This window comes from Pristis pectinata, chromosome 10 (assembly GCF_009764475.1).
Source record: "Pristis pectinata isolate sPriPec2 chromosome 10, sPriPec2.1.pri, whole genome shotgun sequence".
NCBI lineage: Eukaryota > Metazoa > Chordata > Chondrichthyes > Rhinopristiformes > Pristidae > Pristis > Pristis pectinata.
In genome coordinates this window covers 98,040,590-98,066,989 of record NC_067414.1, presented here as the reverse complement: position 1 = coordinate 98,066,989, position 26,400 = coordinate 98,040,590, and the positions used below count along the sequence as shown (strand labels likewise).

Here is a 26,400-nt window from a genome sequence, read left to right as displayed (position 1 = left end):
GAAATCTAAACTAAGCTTTACAAATATGTTATCACAAGAGTATATGTGATAACCTGAAATTACCAATTTTTGCCCATGAGGTAGAAGCTGTAAAGGTTGTTTCTGAGAAGAAATCTCTGTGTCACACAAGGAAGATGAAGCTACCAAAAGACTATCACTATCTCTTACCTGCATCTACTTATCACCACCTTGTGTCCACCCGCCTCCCCTCTTTTGTCTACCTATCACTGCTCTGCTTTTCCCTCCTATATATTGGGCTTCTCCTTTTTCCTACCTTCAGTCCTGAAGAAGGGTCCTGACCTGAAACGTTGACTGCCTGCTTTTCTCCACGGATGCTGCCTGGCCTGCTGAGCTCCTCCAGCATCATCGTGTTTTTCATCTAGATTCCAGCATCTGCAGTCCTTTATTTCTCTACCAAACAAAATTGTGGTTCATGCTGTTATATATGGGAGAACATCAACATCATCCACCTTAGACATAAGAAACAGAAATCAACATATTTTTAAGTAACAAGAAACCAGGAATTGTGTAACATAAGAACATAAATAGGTGAATAAATAAGCCAAACGATTTTACAAGATCACCTCTCTGCGTCACGTGATACTGAATTCTAACCTACATATGCAAGCAATTTTGCTAAAATATTTTCTGAAACAAATTGATAATAATAGATAATATAGAAGTAACAGAAATATATCCCATGTGAGATTTCTTTTATGTGATACTGCTCTCAAATGTTTCATTACTAAAATGTATTATGTGTATATTGAATAAAAACATAGTTTCTGTAATTTCCAGATATCGGCGGAGAGCACATATAACCCCAAAATCTTATCTCGCCTTTATAAATAGCTACAAATCTGTTTACACAGAAAAATATGCAAACATTGATGATCTGGCAGAGCACATGCAACTGGGTGAGTCCATGGTCAAATTTATGAAACTTTTGAACCTTTGTGCAACAGTGTGGTATGAATTAGGAATTTACTATACATGGTGTAACAGTGATGTGACTCCAAGTATGAGGAGGAGTTGCAATGAATATCTTGGTGTGATTGCAGGAGGTGCAGATAATGAAAGAAGGGAACTTTATGAGCGTTGTCAGCTGATAATTAGAGGCAGTAACTATACAACAGTAGGAATTTCTGAGACAGACCTTTTTCCTTAACATCTCCACTTAAATTGTTAATTTTTTTTTCAGCCCTTGCACTGCTCATGCCTAGAGAGCTTTCGGCTCCAGGATTAGACAGTCGGGACTGAGTTCAGGAAATAATTACCATTATTCCTCTTCACTACTAAAATCTCCAGTGAAGTTTCAGAAGACCTTTGTGCTCAAGCACTTGTTCCTTTATCTATTTGTTTTCCAAGCTGTGTGTGGCTCCCTGCAGCCATATTACCCCCACTCCCCACCCCTTTAAGAGGCAATGCATATCTGAATAGTGAACTGGATACAAAATTCCATTTCCAGCCTGATCTCCCAAACATCATCCAAATATCTAGTTCAAATATCTGTCAATCTAATCCTTGATCAACATATTTTAAGTAACAAGAAACCAGAAATTATGTAACATAACAACACAAATAAGTGAATAAATAAGCCAAACAATCTTACCAGATCACCTCTGTGTCACGTGATACTGAATTCTAACTTACATATTCAAGAAATTTTGCTAAGATATTTTCTGAAATGTATTGATAATAATAGATAATATAGAAGTAATAGAAATAATGACTCAGAATTCACAGTCCACTGCAGTAAAGAGTTTCAAAGGTTACAGCCCTCTGAGAATAAATTCCTCCTCTTCTCAGTCAAGTAGTTCAGTCCTTATCTTCAGACTATTATCCCTGGTTCTAAACTCCCAAGGAGAAATATCCTCACAACATCTATGCCTGAGTATCTTATATGTCTCTGTAAGATTACTTCTTACATGGGACCAATCTACCTGCATATAAGACATACCCTCTCATGCCAAAAATCAATCTAGTGAGCCTTCACTGCATTGCCTCCAAGTATAATCTTCCTTAAATAAGAGACAAGCTGCTTTCAGTTCTCCAGATGCGGCATCAAATTGCTATGGAGATGCAGCGAAACTTATTTACCTTTGTACCAACTTTTTTGCAATGGAAGTGAAAAGTAGACTTTGTGCTGTTAATCATTTTGGGTTTTCTAGTATTGTCACTGTGCAACAAACATTTCCTTGGTACACCTTCATTTTAATAATAAATACTTCTGTAAGATACATCAACTTTTAACCAAATGAGACACATTATTACTGAAAACATTCAGCAGGTCAGGCAGCATCTGTGGAAAGAGAAACAGAGTTAACATTTCAGTTCAGAGACTCTTCAGCAGATGAAAGGTCTTTGACCTGAAGTGTTAACTCTGTTTCTCATTCCACAATTTCCACAGATGCTGCCTGAATTGCTGACTATTTCCAGCATTTTTCTTTTTTATTTCAAATTTCCAACATCAGCAGATTCTTTGAATTTCAAACTATTACAGGTCTCTCAAAGCTTTTGGAAGCAACTGAATCGGTGGCTCTTCTCGCTAAAGAACTAGCAGGGAAAGAAAAGGAACTGGCAGTGGCATCTCATAATGCTGATAAGGTTCGTGTCAAATTCACATTTAAAAAGGCCTATTTTGAAACTCAATCAGTGGCAGGCAAGTCAGATAACCCTTATGGTGAAAAGATTTTTAGATCTTGAAGTAAAAGAAATGTTAAGTTTAATATCATAAAATAATATAGTCAGAAAGTTATACAGCACAGAAACGGGCCCTTTGGCCCAACTCAGCCATGCCAACCAAGGTGCTTTCCTGAGCTGGTCCCATTTGCATGTATTTGGTACATATCCTTCTAATCCTTTCCTATCAATCAATCTGTCTAAATGTATTTTAGATGTTGTAATTTTACCCTGCCTGTACAACTTCCTCTGACAGCTCATTCTATAAACCCACCACCCTCTGTGTGAAAAAAATTCCCCATAGATCCCCTTTAAATCTTTTCCCTCTCACCCTAAACCTATGCCCTCTATTTTTAGTCCCCTGGCCTGGGAAATAAACTGTGATCCTCCACCTTATCTATGCTCCTCATGATTTTATAAACCTCTAAAAGGTCACCTCTCCTGTGCTCCAGGAAAAATTGTCCCAGCCTATCCAGTCTCTCATTATAACTCAAGCCCTCCAGTCCCAGCAACGTCCTTGTGAAACTATTCTGCACCCTCCCTAGCTTAACTCACGTTCTTCCTATAGTAATGCACGCAATATTGCAGGTGTGGTCTCACCAATGTCTTGAACAGCTGTAACAGGATGTCCCAATTCATGTACTCAATACCCCGTCTGATGAAGGCAAGCGCGCCACATGCTTTCTTCACCACCTGCCTACCTGTGTCACCACTTTCAGGAAACTTATGTACTTGTACCCCTAGGTCTCTCTATTCTACAACGATCCTCAGGGCCATGTCATTAACTGTGCAAGTCCTGACCTGGTTTTAACCTCCCAAAATGCATCACCTTGTACTTGTCTGAGCTACATTCCATCTGCCATCCCTTGGCCCACTTTCCCAGTTGATCTAGATCCTCTTGTAACCTTAGACAACCTATTGTCAAGAGCCGCGAGGCGATGTTGCAGCTCTGTAGAACTCTGGTTAGACCACACTTGGAGTATTGTGTTCAGTTCTGGTTGCCTCATTATAGGAAGGATGTGGAAGCTTTAGAGAGGGTGCAGAGCAGATTTAGCAGGATGCTGCCTGGATTGGAGAGCATGTCTTATGAGGATAGGTGGAGTGAGCTAGGGCTTTTCTCTTTGGAGAGAAGGAGGATGAGAGGTGACTTGAGAGAGGTGTACAAGATGATAAGAGGCATAGATAAAGTGGACGGCCAGAGACTTTTTCCTAGGGCGACAATGGCTAACACGAGGGGGCTTAATTTTAAGGTTATTGGAGGAAGATATAAGGGGGATGTCAGGAGTAAGTTCTTTACACAGAGAGTGGTGGGTGCGTGGAACGCACTGCCGGCAGAAGTTGTGGGGGCAGATACCTTAGGGACATTTAAGAGACTCTTAGATAGACACATGAATGATAGAGATATGGAGGGCTATGTGAGAGGGAAGGGTTAGATAGATCTTAGAGCAGGATAAAATGTCAGCACAACATTGTGGGCTGAAGGGCCTGTGCTGTGCTGTAATGTTCCATGTTCTATTTCACTGTGTACCACATCACCAATTTTGATGTCATCCACAAATTTACTGATCATGCCACCTACATTTTCATTCAAATCAGTAATATTTATAACAAATAACAAGGAACCCAGCATCGATTCCTGCGGCACACACTGGCCACAGGCCTCCAATCTGAAAAACAATCCTCAACTACCACCTTCTGACTTCTTCCACCAAGCCAATTTTGTATCCAGATGACTAGCTCACTCTGAATCCCATGTGATCTCACCATGGACCCGTCTCCCATGCGGGACCTTGTCAAAAGCCTTCCTAAAGTCCATGTAGCCAATATCTGCCACCCTGCCCTCTGGCTCACCTCTTCAAAAAAAACTCAATCAAATGATTTCCCGCACACAAAACTATGCTGACTATCTCTATTTACTCCTTACCTTAATATATATGATAACAATATATCATTTATCTTGCCATTTATATTGTTGCATTCCTTTAATTTACTCACAGATAGTTGTTCTATTTTGTATGTCAATGTCCAAGGTTTTGTGTGAATATAGTCAAACTGTTTAGTCAATTCTAGTTGTGGCTTGAATTTTATTCAACAACTTTTCAGCCTTGATTCAGGCTGAGTGAGGCATTGAACACTTACACACCAAGACAAACCATCTATTTATACAGTTCACGTCAGTTTAGATTTTCTGTTGAAATACACTTGTTTCAGCAGTTAGCTGATTGTGTGTCTATTGATGCCCAGAATGCCAGAGTCATAGTATGTTGGAGAGAGAGTGCAGAAACAGGCACTTCAGTCCACCAAGTCTGCGCCAATGATCAAGCACTCATTCTTACACTAATACTACCCTAACCTTTATTTTCCCCTCGTTCTCATCAGTCGTGGGTGGCACAGTAGAGCCTGACCTCCACTGCTGTCTGCATGGAGTTCTCCCTGTGACCATGTGTGTTTCTTCAGAGTAATCCAGTTTCCTCCCATATCCCAAAGGTTATTTGGCCACTGTAAATTGCCCTCGTGTGTTGATGGCTGGGGGGAATTGATGACAATGTGGGGGGAATAAACAATGGGATAAATGTAGGATTCGTGTAAATGGTAATTGATTGTCAGTATGGATTCAATGGGCTGGGGGGTTTATTCCATGCTGTATCTCTATAACTGTAGTCCTCCCCACCCCCACTGATTCTGCTGCTCGCCAAAGCACTAGAGGAAATTTACATTGGCCATTTTTGAGAAGTGGGAGGAAAGCAGAGCACCTGGAGGAAACTCACAGTTACAGAGAGAATGTGCAATCTCCCTAGAGACGGCACTGGAGGTCACAGTTGAGCTTGGTTCACTGGAGCTGTGAGGCAGCAGCTGTACTATCTGCACCAGTTGCCACTGGAGTCGATGCTAGGGCTTGAGCTTTTCTCAACTGATACCAATTGAATGCCATATTTTCAAGTTTGCTGATGATACAAAACTAATGGGATTTTGAGTAGGGAGGAGGATGCAAAGAGGATTCAAAGGAATATAGACAAACAAAGTGAGTGGGCAAGAACATGGCAGATGGAATGTAATGTGGAAAAATTTTAGGTTTTTTTTCTTCATTGCACTAAACAGAAAAGCGTAGTGCTTTTTAAATAGTGACAGATTGGGAAATGCGTGATGTTCAAAGGAACCTGGTGTTTACCCTCATTGAGGAGGCTGGAACCAGGGTCACAGTCTCAGAATAAGGAGGAAGCCATTTAGGATTGAAATGAGGTTAAATTTGTTTACCTTGGGTATGGTGAATTTTTAGAATTCTCTATCCCAAAGGACTGTGTAGACTCCTTCGTTGTATTCATTCAAAACAGTGATTTCCAGATAGTAAGGGAATCGGGATATGAGGACAGTGCAGAAAAATGCTGAGTTGGAAGGTCAGTAATAAATGGTGAAATGGTCTTGAAGGGTCAGTTGGCCTACTCATGCTCCTAATTCTTGGGCACTTACATATTATGACTCCAGACCCCATGTAATCAGTTCAAATATAAGTCACATCATTTCCTCCCACATTCCAAAGATGTACGGGTTAGGAAGTTGTGGGCATGCTATGTTGGCACCAGAAGTGTGGCAACACTTGTGGGCTCCCCCCCCCCCACCCCCGAATACTCTATGCAAAAGGTGCATTTCACTGTGTGTTTCGATGTACATGTGACTAATAAAGATATCTTACTTCATATTTCCTTACAGTGCAGGAGGCCATTCAGCCCATGATCTATGCCAACCCTCAGAATGCAATCCCATCAATCCTATTCCTCCCTGTTATTTCCATTCTCTCACCCATGCCCATTAACACCACAATTCTCCTTCCACCCACCTGCTGTCATTTAATAATCAGCATATCTTTGAGATGTGGGAGGAAGCTGGTGCACCTGGGCAGTCATGGCGAGAACATGCAAGTTCCACAAAGACAGCACTCAAGTCAGGATCAAACCTGGGTGCTTTTTCTAACATAGCTAGGTTTGCCAATGAACAAAAATAGACAGGGATGTAGGCAGTATAAAGGCAACATTAAATTACAAAGAGATATTAATAGATTGAGTAAATGTGCAAAATTATGGCAAATGGTTTTCAGCATAGGCAAAGGTGTGGTCATCCACTCTGGATCTAAAAAGCATAGAATATTCTGAATAGAATGATGTAAAGCTAGAAGCAGATGAGGCCACAAGAAGTTTGGGGGCCCACTTATATGGATGATTAAAATGTTAGGAACAGGTGTAGAAAATAATCAAAAGGCCAGTGGAGTGCACACATGTGATGAAACTCATGCTACAGTTATGGAAAGTCTTGATAAAAAAACACCTGGAACGCTGTGAGCACCTCTGGGTACCACTACTTAGGAAGGACAGAGAGACCCCAGCATGGATTTACCAAAATGAAATCTAAATTTCAAGGGTTAAGTTTAAAGGAGTGATTATCTAAGCTAAGCCAGTATTTCCTGGAATGTAGTATTTAAGGGAAGGCTTCAAGATATTTAGAGGCACTGCAAGGATAAATAGAGTGTAAATTATCTGCTGATTGGAAAGAACCTAAGGCATAGGCTAATAAATTAGATCCAGATATAAAATTATATTTTTATGATGTATGGGATATTGATGCAGCTGGTAAAACATGTTGTAACAGAAAACATGTCTTATAAAAATCTGGTTAAATCTGGTTTCTGTAATTGAGTAGCATGGTTGGGAGCCCACTGGAATGTTCTCTTAAAAATAATAAATACAGATAGAGATACATGAGAAAGATTTAATTGACATGTTAGTGCTAAACAGTGTATGGAAAATCTATAAGATGTAAAAGAGGTAAAAGGGCCATAGGCTTGTTCCTAAAGGAATTATCCTCTGCAGTAATACAGGATGATGTAATAGGTTTGTAAACACAGATGTCATGAAAGGAAGTGTGGTCACAAATAACAAACCTATTGAGTAAAAAATTAGTATCAATTGATTGATTGGTTGGTTGAATCAAAGGAAGGTTTTCTTAAGATTCATTTCTGGTCACTCCTTTACAGGAAGGATGTGGAGGCTTTGGAGAGGGTGCAGAAGAGGTTTACCAGCATGCTGCCTGGATTAGAGGGCATGTGCTATAAGGAGAGGTTGGACAAACTAGAGTTGTTTTTTCTGGAGCGACAGAGGCTGAGAGGAGACCTGACAGAAGTTTATAAAATTATGAGAGGCACAGATAGAGTAGACTGCTGGTATCCTTTTCCCAGGGTCGAAATGTCTCATACTCAAGGGCATGCATTTAAAGTGAGAGGGGGAAAGTTCAAAGGAGATGTGCGGGTCAGGTTTTTTACACAGAGAGTGTTGGGGGGTGCCCAGAATGTGCTGCCAGGGGTGTGGTGGAGGCAGGTGCAATAGAGGCATTTAAGAGGCTCTATCTTTGTAATTCTTCATTGTAATTCTTAAGTCATCCTGAAACACTGTATCCCGGTGACTTTCTTGCATAGGCTCAAATAAACCAGTAAGTAAGTCTCTAAAAGTGTATTTATTTCAGAGTGTGGAGAGTGACTGAACTCCCACAACACAGGCCTTTCAGAATTGCAGTTAGGAAGCACTTCCTTAGCAGAGGATAAAAGAAATTTGGGTCATTTTCTTTCTGCTAGTTGCAATTGTTGCTAGATTAATTGTTAATTTTTAAAACTGAGATTGATAGGTTTTTGATAATCAAAAGTATTAAGAAAACAATGTCAATATCTCACTAAAGGCTCTTCAGGCTCGAGGGGCTAAAAAGTTTACTCTTGTTTCTATATTCTTATTTCAAAATATCATTAACTGAATTACCCATATGATATCCTGCAGGTGTTAGGAGAGGTGACAGAGAGTGCACAAGCAGCAGAGAAGGTTAAGAATGAAGTCTTAATAGTGAAAAATAAAGCCCAGAAGATTGTGGATGAAATAGCAGTGGAAAAAACCTTTGCAGAGGACAAATTACTAGCTGCAAAGCCTGCACTAGAAGCTGCAGAAGCAGCTCTGAATGTGAGTACAGTACTTTGGTGAACTGATACAGGAGGGATAACAGAAATCTTCTTAGATACTTTTGTTTACAAATGAAACAAAGCAAATTCCCGTGGCCTTCATTAAGTAAACAGTCACTCATGCAGGTAATGATTGATAAATACTAATTTGCATCACATCAGAAATTAAAATTTTCTCCTGATGCTCTCACTTTGTCGTGAAATTTCAAAGCCAAACTACCCCATATTTGAAATATTTTAAAATAATAGTAATTAATTAAATTATGATCCAGACCTATAAATTACAAAACCTGAAAACAAGAAATTATAAAAAAAGTTTTGTTAGTAATTAAGTAAAAGTTGTGAAGTAATGGGAAGCCTGTATTGAACCTTGATTAGGCTACACTTGACAAGTGAGAAGATAATACTGAAGGTGTGAGGGTACGTATATCAGAACAGATGAATAGACTGTTTGGTCTTGGAAAAAAAAGTGCTGAGGGGCAACCTCAATTAAATCTTCAAAATTATGAAATCTTTAAGAAGGTTCTGATAGTATAGAGTAAATATTTCCACTTGTGCTGAAGAGCATAACTGGAAGCCATCATTATAAGACCGTCACCAAGAAGTCCATGAGGAAACTTAGAAGAAAGTCTTTACCCAAAGACTGGAGCTTGCTAACGTAGGATGTGTTTGGTGAATAGATTATATACATTTAAGGGGAGGCTGGACAAGTAAAAAAGGGAGAAGGAGACAGAATGAGGAAACAAAAAACAGAAAGTTGGAAGAACTCAGCAGGTCAAGCAGCTTCTGTGGAGGCAAATGGTGTAAGTTGACGTTTCAGTTCAAGACCCTGCATTAGGACTGAGAGGGGAGAAGAAAGATCCATCGAGTTATACAGCATGGAAACAGGCCCTTCGGCCCAACTCATCCATACCAACCAGGATGCCTATGCATGCCAATCTGATTTGCCTGTGAGATAGCTAGAAAGCCAAAGGAAGCCAGTACATAGCAGCATAAATCTGGGGAAGTAAATACATTTCATTTGTATTCACTAAGGAGAAAAATATGATAGGTGGAGAGTTCAGAGAGAGGGACGGTGATATTCTACAGCAAATTAGCAATAAAAAGGAGATAAGTGTTAAACGTCTTGGAACACATAAGGGTGGATAAATCCCCTGGGCTTGATGAGATACCATGGTAGGTGAGGAAGGGGACTGGTGGGGCCCTGATGGAGATTTTTATATTTTCGATTGTCATAGGTGAGGCACCGGATGAGTGGAGGATAGCAAATTTGGTTCCTTTATTCAAGAAGGACAGCAGGGATCAGCCAGGTAACTACAGGCCAGTGAGTCTAACATGAGTATTAGGTAAATTATTGGCAAAAATTTTAAGGTACAGGATTTATTTACATATGGAAATGGAGAGATTGATTAGGGATAACTTTGTGAGTAGAAAATCCTAGCTCACTAATTTGATTGAATTTTTTGATGTGGTAACAAAGCATATTGATGAGAGCAGTCTGGTAGATGTTATCTACATGGGCATTAGTAATGCCTTTACAAGGTCTCACATGGTCAGCTGGTCCAAAAATTAGAATCCATGGAATCCAAGACGAACTGATGAACTGCATCCAAAATTGGTTTGGTAATAGGAGGTGGAGGTGGAGAATTACTTTTCTGATTGGAAGCTGTGACTAGTGGTGTACCTCAAGGATCAGTGCTGGGACTCTTGATGTTTGTGATATACATTAATGATATGGATGAGAACTAGGAGGTATGATTAGTAAGTTTGCAGATGACTCAAAAATTTGTGGTGTTGTAGACAGGGAGGAGGATTGTCTTAGGCTATAGCAGGATATCAATCAGCTGGAAAGTTGAGCGGAACAATGGAAGATAGAATTTAATCCTGATTAGTGGGAAGTTTCACATTTTGGAAGATCAAATAAGGGTTGGATGTACGCTGTAAAAGGCAGGGCCTTCCGGAATGTTGATGAACAGAGGGTCCTTGGGATACGTCCATTAATCCCTAAAAGTGGCCGCACAGGTAGATAGGGTGATTAAGAAGGCGTTTGAAAGATTAGTTTCATCAGCCACCAGTCATCAGCCAATATAAGAACAGGGCAGTTCTGATTGCCACACTATAGGAAGGAAATGATCGAGCTGGAAAGAGCTCAGAGGAGGTTCACCAGGATGTTGCCTGGACTAGGGCATTTCAGTTATAAGGAGAGATTGAATAAGCTGGGGTTGTGTTGCCTGGAACAGAGGAGTGACCTGACAGAGGAATACAAAATTATGACAGGGATAGATAGGGTAGATAGTAACAATCCTTTTCCCATGGTGGGATTGTCTAAAACAAAAAAGCAGAGGTACAAGGTGCGAGATAGGGTGCTCAGAAGAGATCTGAGGGGAGATATTTTCATACATAGATTGTTTGGAATGCACTGCCTGAGGAGGTGGTGAAGGCAGGTATCTCACAACATAGAACAGTACAGCACAGGAACAGGTCATTCAGCCCACCATGTCTGCACTGACCATGGTGCCAGGCTAATTAATCCCATCTGCCTGCACGTGGTCTATATTGCTCTATTCCCTGCCTGTTTGTGTGTCTGTCTCTTAAATGTTGCTATTGTATCTGCTTCCACCACCTCCCCTGACTGCATGTTCCAGGCACCTACCACTCTTTGTCAAAAAAAAGTCTCATCTCCTTTAAACATAGAACATAGAACAGTACAGCACAGAACAGGCTCTTCGGCCCATAATGTTGTGCCAACATAGCTAATCCCTCCTACCTGTAGAACATAGAACAAACTTGCCCCTCTCACCTTAAACCTAAGCTTCTCATAATTTTATATATTCTATCAGGTCGCCCCCCCCCCCCCCCAGCCTCCAAATCTCTAGTGAAAACAATCCAAGTTTGTCCAAACTCTCCTTATGGCTAATACTCCCAAATCCAGACAACATCCTGCTGAACCTCTTCTGTGCCCTGTCCAAAGCCTCGACATCCTTCCTGTAATTCAGCGACCAGACTGCACACAATACTGTAATTGTGGCCTAACTAAAGATGCCTACTCATCCTTTTAAAATCATTGAAGGTCAGGACTTCATATTCCTACAGACAAAATCCTGAGAAAATCCACCACTGGCCAAGACACGTCTTTTCATGTTTAAATATTTATTTCTGACACCTTTAAGATAAAACAGTGTAATGCAGGTTTGTGGTGGACTAATGTGTAAATGATGCAGTGGAATACAGTCTGCATTTATCTGGCTTACATGATGAACAAATTATATTTCTCTTCCCAGACTATCAAGCCTGCTGACATTTCCACTGTGCGTAAATTAGCCAAACCACCTCACCTGATAATGAGAATCCTTGATTGTGTTCTGGTTCTCTTCCAAAAGAAAATGGATACAGTTACCATGGATCCAGAGAGGCCCTGTGTTAAGCCTTCCTGGGGCGAGTCTTTGAAGGTATCTCACTTTATTTTAATTTAGTGATATCTTGTCAAATGAACTATTAATAATGACAAGTGAAAAATAGCCCCTGGCAGTTTTTTTTCATTCAGTGATATTTTGAGATTACATTATCCTGATTTAAAAATCGGCAGAGCCTTGTTCTCACTTGTACTTGAGAATAACGTTCCTTGCGTTCCTTGTTATTGGCACCAGTGTCTGCCTGGGTACCCCTACCTTTTGTTGGACAAAGGATCTGAATTCAGACCTGCATCTACCTCATTTCTGCATCAATTTGGAAGCTCCTGCAGCAGTCATGCAGGAGCAAAGAAGAAGTCAGTTCTGAAAACTTAATTTTATTTTTCTTTTTTCACAGATGTTGCTGGTCTGACTATTTTCAGCATGTGTTTTATTTCAGATTTCTAGCATATGCAATATTTACTTTTTGTTTCAATGATCTTAAATCCTCCTGCTCCCATTAGTTTAATTTTCCTCAGCCATTCACATTATGAGACATTCAAACTATAAGGGACAATGAGGAGAAATTGTTTCCAACAGTAGGCTGATCGATAATTAGAGGAAAGAATTAAGGTAAATAGGCGCTGACGGGAGGGAAGGAATTTTTTATCAGCGTACTTGAATATGTTACATTTGGTCCTATCATCTAAATTATTGAGACAATTAATCTATACTTTATTCTTTGGAATGTAAGAGAATGAGGTGCAACCTTACAGAAATGTTTAAAATTGTGAGAGGCATAGAAAAGGTGGACGGTAACAATCTTTTCCCCAGGGTCAGGAAGTCTAAAGCTAGGGGGCATAGATTTAGGGTGAGAGGGGAAAGATTTAAAAGGGACCTGAGGGGCAACTTCTTCGTGCAGAGGGTGGTGAGTATATGGAACAAGCTGCCAGAGGAAGTGGTTGAGACAGGTACAATAGGATCATTTAAGAAGCACTTGGATAGGTACATGCAAGGGCGGGGCTTAGAGGGATATGGGCTGAACATAAGAAATTGGGACTAGCTGGGTGAGCATTGTGATCAGCTTGGAAGGGCCTGTATCCGTGCTCTATTGCTCTATGTGTCACAAACCAGCAACAAAAGAAACACACTGAGCATGATTCAGTGTTAAAAACTATTTTATTAATCACTACTTATGATAATACGTAAAATAAAAGTAAAAAAAAATGTTAGTATGTTAGAATTCAAGAATGTTAAACCTCGAACGTTAACCCCAAAACTAAACTCGTCGTGTGTGTGTGTGACAAAGTCCAAAACTCCCAGTTCCGGAATGGTTCTTAAAGTTCAGTTCCGCAAGCCATAAGGTGAAACATGAGCAAGGGCTTCTTCAACAACCACCGTTGTCTGAAGATAAGATGTAGATGTAGAAAAACATAGAGAGAGTACATACGAAATCCAAATGTTCCACGATGAAACCCAAACGACACTTCAGTGTTTACTCGGTAGTGACTTCCTCACCCCGAAAAGCATCCGAACCGTGGTCGTCCACACACAAATACCTGTTTCCTTCTACAGGTCAGCAACAAAGTGAACTCCACCGGATTACTTCCAACTTCCATACATGGATTTCAGTGGCAAACACAGTTATTGTTTCTCATCCATCGATAGAGAAAACAAGCAGGCTGGTGTCTCTCTCCCTTCTCTCTCTCTCTTCTTCTTCTTCTGACCTCTTCAACAACGTCATTACGTCCTTTATCTTCTATTGACGTAAGCACGCCCCACACACACATACACACACACTCTCTATCTTAAAGGGACTTTCACTGAGTCCGTAACACCTCCCACCTAAAAAAAAATTTTCCCAAGAAAATTTTAACCGCGCATAGAGTTAGTAATGTTAATAATTATCATGCTACACAACTACAGACTATCAGATTAGTACAGATACATGTTTCCCATTTAACATCGGGAAAGACAATCAGCAATCACATTATCTTTGCCTTTAATGTGAGTTATCATGAGATCAAACTCTTGCAAAATTAAACTCCAGTTTAACAGCCTTCTGTTCTTGTTTTTGACTCGGCTCAGAAACACCAGTGGGTTATGATCTGTATACACAGTCAATGGTTTCTGAGCGGTGCAAACATATACACTGAAATGTTGCAAGGCTAAAACAAGCGACAGTAATTCTTTCTCTATGGTGGAATAATTCTTTTGATGCTCATTAAATTTCTTTGAAAAGTAAGCTACAGGATGGTCAATATCATCAAGGTCACCCTTCTGCAACAACACAGCTCCTGCAGCTTCATCACTGACTTCTACTGCTAATGAAAATGGCTTTTCAAAGTCAGGTGTTTTGAGCACCGTATGGCAGCATAAAATGGCTTTCAGCTTCTCAAATGCTTCTTGACAAGAAACTGTCCAAACAAACTTTACTCCCTTCTTCAGAAGATTAGTTAGGGGAAGAGCAATATCAGCAAAGTTTTTACAAAATATTCGATAATATCCAACCATTCCCAAAAATCTTCTAACAGTCCTCGTACCTGTGGGAATAGGGAACTCAGATATTGCTTGAACTTTTGCCTGAACAGGAGCTTGCTTGCCTTGACCTACAACATAACCAAGATACGTTACAGTGGCATGGCCAAATTCACTTTTAGCCAAGTTAACTGTAAGGTTAGCCTTGGAAAGTCTTTCAAACAACCTTTCTAACGCAGAGATGTGATCCTCCCATGTATCATTCCCAGTCACTAAGTCGTCAATGTAGGCATCTGTATGTTTTAACCCATGAATCACTGAATTAATCATTCTTTGAAATGTTGCCGGAGCATTTTTCATTCCAAATGGCAAAACATTGTATTCATACAATCCAGAAGGGGTTACAAAGGCTGAAATTTCCCTTCCTCTATCTGTTAATGGAACACACCAGTACCCTTTTAATAGGTCAATCTTTGTAAGAAATTTTGCCTTTCCCACTCTGTCTATGCAATCATCCACCCTAGGAATAGGGTAAGCATCTGACTTTGTTACAGCATTCACTTTCCTGTAATCTGTGCAAAATCTAACAGTTCCATCAGGTTTAGGTACAATAACACAGGGCGAACTCCAATTTGAAGTAGAATGTCTAATAATATCATTTTCCAACATGTATTTTATTTCCTGATCAACAAGTTTACTTTTTTCCACATTCATTCGATATGGGTGTTGTTTGATTGGTTTTGCATCCCCAACATCAACATCATGGGTAATTATCGATGTTCTGTTTGGAACATCTGGGAACAAATTTTTAAATTTTAAAATTAATTCTCTCATCTGTTGTTTTTGTGAAACTTGTAAATGGTCCAACTTCGTTTCAAGGTTCTCCATGATATTTTGGTTTTTCAGTTTCGATGGAACAATATTTGGTCTAAATTGGCCTTCCTCAACATCAACATCAGGCATTCTAGAAACAACCTTTACACCATCCACCAAGGCCACAACTGAATCCCTCTCATAATAAGGTTTTAGCATATTTACATGACAGAGTTGTGTTTTCTTGCGTCTATCTGGTGTTTTGATTATATATGTTAGATCAGTCACTCGAGATTCAATAACATAGGGTCCAGAAAAACGAGCTTGCAAGGGATTATTTTGGCTAGGGAAAAATACCAACACCTTTTGCCCCACTGCGAATGTCCTAGGCCGAGCACGTCTATCAAAATATGTCTTCATTCTTATCTGGCTAGTTTTCAAATTCTCTCTCGCTAGCTGGCAGACTCTCTCCAACCGAGTTTTAAATTTTTTTGGACATGGGGAGGTCTCCATTTCCTCATTAACACTCCAATTTTTGACATAGTATCCAATTGGCACTTTCTCAATCTCCTCACATGAGAGTGCTTTTTCTTTCAATTCTGTCAACTCAGGGTCCTTTGTCTGTTCCACCATAAAATCTTTCCTCGACAAAGACAAATCTTTAAATTCAGGCTCACTATAAGGATGTTGATCCTCCAGTGAAGACAGAAAAGTCTCAGATAAGGCATCATAATTTTCTTCCTGTTTAGGACTGTCACAAGGAACCACATCAGACTGCATCGGACTGTCTGTCTTGGCTAATTCTCTAGCTCTAGCTCGAGTCACCGCACATGATGGGTAAACATCTGGATCATTCTCAGACTCATCAATCCTTGGTTTGGTTGTTAACCGTACCACAGGATCACTTTCTCCATCTGCAAGGTCATTTCCCAATAACAAAGAAACTCCTTCCACTGGCAAACTAGGTCTTATCCCTATCTCGACTGGTCCTTCTACGAACTTTGACTTTAAAATCACCCTGTGAAAAGGGACAGACATGGTCTCACCTGTAACGCCTCGTACTAGATTTACTTCACCAGTGTCACTTTCTTCACCAAAATTTAAAACACTGTCCAGCAAGAGAGATTGACTAGCCCCAGTATCTCTAAGAATTTTCACTGGCACCTGGGGTGACTCATCATTCAGTGAAACAAAACCCTCTGATACATACGAACGGAATTCTTTTCTCACCTCCTCCAACTTTTCCGCTTTTCCCTCTTGCAAGGACTGATCTTTAACAGCATCTCCTAAACCTTTTTGATTTTTAATTGCCTGAAAGCAAGCATTGGGCCCAGCTTCCTTCTTTTTCTTCAAAAGGGCACAATTAGATATCACGTGGCCAGGTTTCCTACAGTAATAACAAGTACGCTCAACAGGTTTCTCCAGCCCTGGCTTCTTTTCATCTTTTCCTTTTTGATTACCTCCCAATTTAATCTCTGGTTTACCTGGATTGTCTTTGTAACTCCTTTGAAAGGTTTTAGGTTGTCCCCATTTGGATTTATGGGTTAAAGCATAATCATCTGCCAACCTCGCAGTTTCTTGTAAAGTTTCCACTGCCTTTTCATTTAAATATGTTGTTAATTCAGCTGGAACACATCTTTTAAAGTCTTCCACTAGTATCAATTCTGTCAATTTATCATAATCCCCATCTACATTTTTAGCCGGGCACCATCGTTCAAAACATATTCTCTTTCCATTGGCAAATTCCATATAAGTCTGATCTGCAGATTTCCTCAAGTCTCTGAATTTTTGTCTATAAGCCTCAGGGACCAATTCATAGGCCTTCAAAATAGCTTGTTTTACCTTGGTATAATCAGCTGCATCCTCAACAGACAAAGCAGAATAAGCTTTTTGAGCTTTACCTTTAATCACACTCTGTACCATAAGAGCCCATCCTTTCCTTGGCCAGTTTGAACTCACAGCAACCTTTTCAAAATGTTGGAAATACTGATCAACCTGATCTTCTTCAAACGGAGGGACTAATCGAACCTCCCTGCTGGCTGAAAAACCATCATCAGAATCAGATTCCAAACTCTCTCTTGCTTCATTTGTAACTCATGCTGCCTCTGTTTCTCCTTCTCCTCACTATCCAGCTCCATCCTCTTCAATTCCATCTGCTTCATTGCTAGATCAGCCTCTATCTTCATCTGAGTTAGCTTTTGTTCGGTCTCTAATTTCTTTTGTTCGGCCTCTAATCTCTTTTCCTCTCGTTCAGCTTCTATCTTTAACTGGGTTTGCTCGCGTTCAGCTTCTATCTTTAACTGGGTTTGTTCTCGTTCAGCCTCTATCTTTGCCAGCTGCACCTGTGCCTCAGAAATTGCTATTTCACTGCCAGGAAACTGTTTTAACACTTCCTTCTCAAACACCTTCTTTTCCACATAATGGCCAGCTATCAGTCTCTGAATATCTGCCTTTCTCATAGACTGCTTTACTTCTGTAAGGTTTAGCCTTGTAGCAATCTTTATCAGATCATCCTTTTTCGCCACCTCCAATCCCTTTTGGGTTGGTGACTCCAAAAATGCCTTAATATCCATTGCTGCTGGTTTCCACACACACAAGCCAATTAAAAAGAATTTATCAGACCTCCCTCAAAAATCTTTGGATTGAATCCCGAACAAATCTCGTCAATCTGGGGAATGATCCCAGACGACACTCGTTAACTTTTGGGTTGGATCCCGGACGAATCTCGTTAACCTTGGGAACTATCCCGGACGAGCCCCCAATTTTGTCACAAACCAGCAACAAAAGAAACACACTGAGCATGATTCAGTGTTAAAAACTATTTTATTAATCACTACTTATGATAATACGTAAAATAAAAGTAAAAAAAAAATGTTAGTATGTTAGAATTCAAGAATGTTAAACCTCGAACGTTAACCCCAAAACTAAACTCGTCGTGTGTGTGTGTGACAAAGTCCAAAACTCCCAGTTCCGGAATGGTTCTTAAAGTTCAGTTCCGCAAGCCATAAGGTGAAACATGAGCAAGGGCTTCTTCAACAACCACCGTTGTCTGAAGATAAGATGTAGATGTAGAAAAACATAGAGAGAGTACATACGAAATCCAAATGTTCCACGATGAAACCCAAACGACACTTCAGTGTTTACTCGGTAGTGACTTCCTCACCCCGAAAAGCATCCGAACCGTGGTCGTCCACACACAAATACCTGTTTCCTTCTACAGGTCAGCAACAAAGTGAACTCCACCGGATTACTTCCAACTTCCATACATGGATTTCAGTGGCAAACACAGTTATTGTTTCTCATCCATCGATAGAGAAAACAAGCAGGCTGGTGTCTCTCTCCCTTCTCTCTCTCTCTTCTTCTTCTTCTGACCTCTTCAACAACGTCATTACGTCCTTTATCTTCTATTGACGTAAGCACGCCCCACACACACATACACACACACACTCTATCTTAAAGGGACTTTCACTGAGTCCGTAACATATGACTGTTAAGACTTGGAAAGACGAGGATCGTAGGATTAATCTACATTTAGAAGGCAAAGATTATCAGCATAATTTTAGTAGGAATAAATCCTGTTTGACTAACTTGAATGAATTTTTCGAAGCATTAACGAAGTGTATTGATGACAGTAATGTGGTTGATGTTGCTTATATGGACTTCATTAAAGCCTTTGGTGAGATCCGACATGGGAAACTGGTCCAAAGGGTTAGAGCCCATGGGATCCGAGGCAAATTGGCAAATTAGATCCAAAACTGGCATAGAAATAGGAGATAGAGGGAGATGGTGGAGAGTTGTTTTTTCTGATTGGAAGGACGTGACGAGCTGTGTGCCGCAGGGATCTGCGCTGGGACTTTACTATTTGTCATATACTTAAACAATTAGCATGTAAATATGGAAGGTGTGATCAGTAAGAATGAAAAAACACGATGATGCTGGAGGAACTCAGCAGACCAGGCAGCATCCGTGGAGAAAAGCAGGTGGTCAACATTTCGGGTCAGGACCCTTCTTCAGGACTGAAGATAGGAAAAGCAGAAGCCCAACATGTAGGAGTGAAAAGCAGAGCAGTGATAGGTGGACAAAAGAGGGGAGGCAGGGTAGCACTTCCTTCTACCTACCCCTGGACCATGACCCCACCAAGGACCACCAGGACATCATCTCCAGTACCATCACTGACCTCATCACCTTGGGAGATCTACCCCCCCTCCCCCACAGCTACTAACCCACCCCGCCTCCCCTCTTTTGTCCACCTATCACTGTGCTGCCTTTCCCTCCTATATATTGGGCTTCCCCCTTTCCTATCATCAGTCCTGAAGAAGGGTCCTGACCCAAAACATTGGCCACCTGCTTTTCTCCACTGATGCTGCCTGGCCTGCTGAATTCCTCCAGCATCATCGTGTTTTTTATCTAGATTCCAGCATCTACAGTCCTTTGTTTCTCTAGCTGTGTCAGTAAGTTTGCAGGTGACTTGAAAATTGGTGATGTTGTTGATAGTGAAGAAGGTAGTCTTAGGTTACAGAACGATATTGATGATCCAGCAAATTGAGAAGAGCAAAGACAGGTGGGATTTAATCCTGATAAGTATGAGTGATTTAGAGAGGACATCCTACCCTACTACCCACACATTACATCCACTGGATCCCCTCCCAGTTTTATCTGCCCTTCACCTCTTCCCTAATGGTTCCCATTATCACCTTCCTTACTTATCAGATTCCAACACTGGTAGCCTTTGTGTTCCCGCTTATCATCCTCCTAGCTGTCTTCAGCTTCACGCTCCCTGGCTCCATCTGCCTCCCTGTTTCCACCTTTCACCCACTTGCCTCTGTCTCCCAATCCAGCCCTCCACCTTCCCCACCTGCCTGTCATCATTCACCACTCCACCAATCACCCACTGGCCCCTGTCTCATCCCTCCCTCTCTCTGATGCAGGGTCTCAACTCAAGTCATTGACAGTTCCTTCCTCCTACAGATTCTGTGTAACCAATTGAGTTCCTCCAGCAGATTGTTGCTCCAAATTCCACTGTCTGCAGTCTCTTAGTCTCCAGTTTGCCTTTCAGAAACCTGGGCTGACATCCCTTCTTTAGCCCATACTTTTCCAAATACCAGAAATTTTGTCATAATTGTTTTTCCTCATTGTTGCAAGAGACTATGTTGCCGATAGTTACCAGGTTTATCCCTACACTTCATTTTCAAACAGATGAGTCAGTAACACCTATTCTTTGAAAACACCTTAACAAATATAGTTGGCGCATATACAATGTTCAGTGCAAAACGGAAATCAATTTACTGAGCCCATTTCATGTTACTGTGAAAATCAGCAAACATTTAAAATGATCATCTTTCAAAGAGCATTGTAAGATATAACACTTGGGCCAATCACATTACAAATCATTTGAGTCCCTCCAATTTATTTGGGATTTTAGCATTATAATGTTATAGAGTCATACAGCATGAAAACTTTGGCCCAACTCATCCATGCCAACTGTGCTGCCCAGTGAGCTAGTCCCATCTGCCCGCGTTTGCCCCATAGCCCTCTAAACATCTCCCTTCCATGTAGTTATCCAGATGGCTTTTAAATGTTACTCATGTGCCCGCTTCAACCACTAGTTCTGGCAGCTCATTACAAAACACACCACCCTTTGCATGAAGAAGCTGCCCCTGATATCCTTTTAAGTCTCTCGCCTCTGATCTTAAACCTATGTCCTCTTGTTTTTAGCCCCCCTCCCTGGGATAAAGACCATGTGCTTTCACCCTGTCAGTGCCCATCATGATCTTATATACCTCTATCAGGTCACTCCTCAATCTCCTACGTTCCAGGGAATAAAGTCTTAATCTACGCAACCTCTCCTTCTAACTCAGGCCCCCAAGTCCAGGCAACATCCTGGTAAATCTTTTCCGCACTCTTTCTAATTTCATAACATCTTTGCCAAGGTGACCAAAACGCTACACAATTCTCCAGGTGCAGCCTCACCAACCTGTTATGTAACTGCAACATAACTTCCCAGCTTCTATACTCACTGCCCTGACTGATGAAGGCCAGCATGCCAAACGCCTTCCTCACCACGCTCTCTACTTGTGATGCAGCTTTTAGCGAACTATCCACTTGCACCCCTAGGTCCCTCTGTTCCATAACACTTCCCAGGGCCCCCACCATTTTACTGTATAAGTCCTACCCCTGATTGATCTCCCAAAATGCAAAACCTCATATTTATCTGGATTAAAAGCCATTTGCCAATCCTCAGCGCATATAGCCAGCTGATCAAGATTCCCCTGTAATTTTCATAACTTCTACAACACCACCTATTTTAATATCATCTGCAAACTTACTAACCATGCCTTGTACATTCACATCAATCGTTTAAATGCTCTGGTTTCCTCCCACATTCCAAAAACGTATGGATTAATAAGTTAACATGGGTGTAATTGGGTGGCACGGGTTCGTTGGGCCGGTAGGGCCTGTTTACCGTGCTGTATAAATAAAGTTTCAAAGTTTTATAAGTTGCAAACAACAAAGGTCCGAGCGCCAACCCCTGTGGCACACCACTAGACACAGGCCTCCAATGAGAGAAACAAACCCTCGACCATCACCCCTCTGCTTCATACCACTGAGCCAATTACAAATCCATTCAGCTATCTCCCCCTGCACTCCCATGCAATCTAACCTTCCAGACTAGCCTGCCATGAAGAACTTGCTAAAGTCCATATAGACAACATCCACTGCCCTACTACCCTCATCTACCCGCTTGGTTACTTTTTCAAAAAACTCCCAAGAGATTTGTAAGACACGTCTTCCCACGCACAAGCCATGCTGACTGGTCCCAAATCAGACCCCTGTCTCTAAAACGGAGACACAAAAAATTCTGCATATGCTGGAATCTGGAGCAATACACAAAAAGTCTCTTTAAGTGTTGGTAGATCCTGTCCCTCAGAATCCCCTCCAGCAACTTACCCACCACTGATATCAGATTCACCAGCCTGTCTTTTCCCAGCTTGTTTTTGCTGCCCTTTTTAAACAATGGTACCACATAAGCCACTCTCCAGTCCTCCAGAACCTCACCTGTGGCCAGAGGTAAAGCAAAAATCTCTTCTTGGAATCTGTTCCTGGAAAAAAGTTTAGGTCTTGTGCTATTTTCAGGCCTACATAAAATTTAGGAACATAGAAATTACTAAATCTACCTTATCTAGTCTGTCTTCCTAAGACTTTGCAATTGTATAATGCAATGCTAATCAATATCTTCTACTGAAGACTTAACCTGATTCATGACAAGAGATTTTTGTCACCCCTTTTCCAGCTGTTGAGTGGCACTGGGTTTCTGCAGGCCTTGCAGCAGTTCCCAAAGGACACCATCAATGATGAAACAGTGGAACTACTCCAGCCCGTATTTTCATTATGGAGGATTATACATTTGAAAATGCTAAGAAAGTCTGTGGGAACGTTGCTGGTTTTGTTGTCCTGGGACTCAGGCTATGGCGTCCTTTTTTGCCATCAACAAAGAGGTTCTGCCTCTAAAGGTTAATTCTGAATCAGAAGATAAATACACTTTAAAACTTTCACTTGAATAAACTGATTAATTAACAATTATCTTTACCACTGTAATCTGTACTGTTTGAAAAAGTTTTTAGAGAAGTTTAAATGAAATAAAAATGGAAGCCTAGAAATTAGATTTCATCTTCTTTTGGCATGCTAAAAAGGTACATGAATGCCCACTCAGATCTCCCCAAAAAATAATGAAATTGAAAAAAATCTATTAAAGGTGCCAATACATTTTGCACAGTTTCGTATGCTAAAATGCAACTAGTGCAATTCCCATCAGGAGCTATGCACAGAGCTCTCAGCTGCTGCGTCCACAGCTGCTACCGAGCTGATCACAGGGAATTATGTCAGCAGTTAACTCTCCCTATGGTAGTCACAGTAGAGCAGCAGGAAGGGCTGTCACTGGAAGTGTGGGGAGATGCGGGGACAGGAATCATGACAGTCTCCTTTTATACTTGGCATTCACCATGTAATCAGCTCCAGTGCTGCAATGGCCCCATACCATTGCGGGCTGCAAATTGATAAGGGGCCACACGTCATAGTATGCAGATTAGAGATTAGTTGAACAGAGAAACTTGATGCTGAACACTGAAAAGTAAAGATGAAAACTGCTGTGCTCGACACTGATGTGAAAGTGCAAACCCTTTTATTATCATCTCATTTTTGAAACCAGTGCAGTATAACTCCAGGTTCTCTTGTGAACAGCAAAGAATATAGATCAGGCACAAATGCTCCTGTTTCAGACTGGCAATGGGGAATCATGAGCTATGCAACCCATGACAACTGATGCCATTTTCCATAACCAATCCAAAATAGCCATTGCCTTAAGTGTAATAATCTCAAATGTGTATTTTGATCTGTTTGAAGACGAAATGCTAACAATTGATCAAAAACAGAGACTCATGAGATTTACTAAACAAATCATCTTGAATTATTAAGGTACTGAGATGATATGATTTGAACCTCAGTGTTTTGTCAGAATATCCATCTGTTTAGTTCAGGACAGGTAGACAGGTTCTACTTCCGTTACTACCATATCATCATCAAAAAGACTCTTAACTATCTTCCTTAGGACTGAATTTAATGACCTCACTTTCCCATCTTGAAATCCATCTGCCACAGTCTTGTCCACTCACATTATCAATATTTCTTTATGATCTAATTGCTATAATACCCTTAGAAGATAATTTGTTTAAGGGACATCTGGAATGGTTGCTGATGTGAATGAGAAAAGGTCTTCTACATTAGAAACCCGTTATGGGATGGTATGTTGCCTCCCAGGTGCCAGAGTCCGGGATGTCACTGATCGGGTCCACAGGATTCTTGAGCGGGAGGGAGAGCAGCCAGAAGTTGTGGTCCATGTTGGCACCAACGACATAGGTAGGAAGGGGGATGAGGTCCTGAAGAGCGAGTTCAGGGAGCTAGGCAGAAGACTGAGGAACAGGACCTCAAGGGTAGCAATCTCGGGATTGCTGCCGGTGCCATGTGATAGTGAAGGCAGGAACAGGAGGAGGTGGCAGATAAATGCGTGGCTGAGAAGTTGGTGCAGGAGGGAGGATTTTAGATTTCTGGATCATTGGGATCTCTTCTCGGGAAGGTGGGACCTGTACAGAGAGGACAGGTTACACCCGAACCAGAAGGGGGCCAATATCCTTGCGGCTAGGTTTGCTAGGGTGGTTCGGGAGGGTTTAAACTAGTTTGTGAGGGGGAAGGGAACCGGAGGAGTAGGTCAGAGGAAGAAGGGGATGGGGAAAAGTTAGATCAAACAGGTAGAGAGGCTTTGGGGAAGGAGAAGCAGAATACAGGCTATAAAAGTAGTAAGGTAGATGGACTGAAGTGTGTTTACTTAAATGCAAGAAGTGTCAGGAATAAAGGAGATGAACTGAGGGCTTGGATAAGTATGGGGGACTATGATATTGTGGCTATTACTGAGACATGGCTGACATCAGGGCAGGAGTGGATATTGAATATTCCTGGTTTTCGGTGTTTTAAGAGGGATAGGGAAGGGGGGAGAAGAGGAGGAGGGGTGGCGATACTGGTCAGGGACCCTGTTACAGCTGCGGAAAGGATGGATGTTGTAAAAGGATCATCTCTAGAGTCCGTATGGGTGGAAGTAAGGAACAAGAAAGGAGCAGTTACTCTACTAGGAGTATTCTATAGGCCCCCTGGTAGCAGTAGAGATATAGAGGAGCAGATTGGCAGGCAGTGTTTGGAGAGAAGCAAAAATAACAGGGTTGTTATAATGGGAGACTTCAACTTCCCAAATATAGACTGGAACCTGCTTAGTGCCAAAGGTTTAGATGGGACGGAATTTGTTAAATGTGTCCAGGAGGGATTCCCGACGCAGTATGTCGACAGGCCGACGAGAGGGAATGCCATGCTAGGTCTAGTTTTAGGAAATGAACCGGGCCAGGTGAAGGATCTATTGGTGGGTGAGCATCTAGGGGACAGTGACCATTGCTCCATAACCTTTAAAATTGTCATGGACAGGGACAGGTGCAGAGAGGACAAGAAGATATTTAATTGGGGAAGGGCAAACTATGAGGCTATAAGGAGAGAACTTGGGAGTGTAAATTGGGATGTCCTTTTTGAAGGGAAATGTACCATGGAGATGTGGTCGATGTTCAGGGATCTTATGCAGGATGTTAGGGATAAATATGTCCTGGTGAGGCAGAGCAGGAATGGCAGTGTGAAGGAGCCGTGAGTGACGAGAGTGGTTGAACAACTAGTTAGGGAGAAGAAGGTAGCATACATAATGCATAAGCAGCAAGGTTCAGACAGGGCCCATGAGGAATATAGAGTAGCGAGGAAGGATCTTAAAGGGCTGAGGAGAGCTAGAAGGGGACATGAAAAGGCATTGGCTAGTAAGGTTAAGGAAAATCCCAAGGCCTTTTTCACTTATGTGAAGGGTAGGAGGATGGCTAGGGTAAAGGTAGGTCCGATTAAAGACAAAGGTGGGAGAATGTGCCTGGAGGCGGCGGAAGTGGGAGAAGTTCTCAATGAATACTTCTCTTCGGTATTCACCAAGGAGAGGGGTCTTGATGACGCGGAAGGGAGTGCTGGTAAGGGTAATGTTCTCGAGGTTGTAGATATCAAGAGAGAGGATGTGTTCAAGTTGTTAAATAATATCAAGACAGATAAATCTCCAGGGCCTGACGGGATTTTTCCCAGGCTGCTTCGAGAGGCGAGGGAGGAGATTGTTGAACCGCTGGTAAGGATCTTTGAGTCCTCATTGTCCATGGGGATGGTGCCAGAGGATTGGAGGGTGGCGAATGTTGTCCCCTTGTTCAAAAAAGGTAGTAGGGATAGTCCAGGAATTACAGACGGTGAGCCTTATGTCTGTGGTGGGTAAGCTGTTAGAAAGGATTCTAAGGGATAGGATCTATGAACACCTGGAGAATAATGGACTGATTAGGGACAGCCAGCATGGCTTTGTGAAGGGAAGATCTTGCCTCACAAGCCTGATAGAGTTCTTTGAGGAGGTGTTGTTATAATGGGAGACTTCAACTTCCC

The 26,400-nt window shown here is 41.5% G+C and overlaps 1 protein-coding gene across 1 annotated transcript in view; it reads left to right on the top strand.

Moving 5' to 3' along the window:
- The window catches only part of LOC127575526 (dynein axonemal heavy chain 8-like), a 443,415-nt gene that overhangs the window by 352,847 nt on the left and 64,168 nt on the right, over positions 1 to 26,400 (top strand). Inside the window, 7 exon segments of the mRNA XM_052025459.1 lie at positions 799 to 917; positions 2,504 to 2,607; positions 8,499 to 8,675; positions 11,956 to 12,123; positions 22,646 to 22,741; positions 22,744 to 22,803; positions 22,806 to 22,865. Coding sequence (XP_051881419.1) covers positions 799 to 917; positions 2,504 to 2,607; positions 8,499 to 8,675; positions 11,956 to 12,123; positions 22,646 to 22,741; positions 22,744 to 22,803; positions 22,806 to 22,865 — 784 coding nt within the window.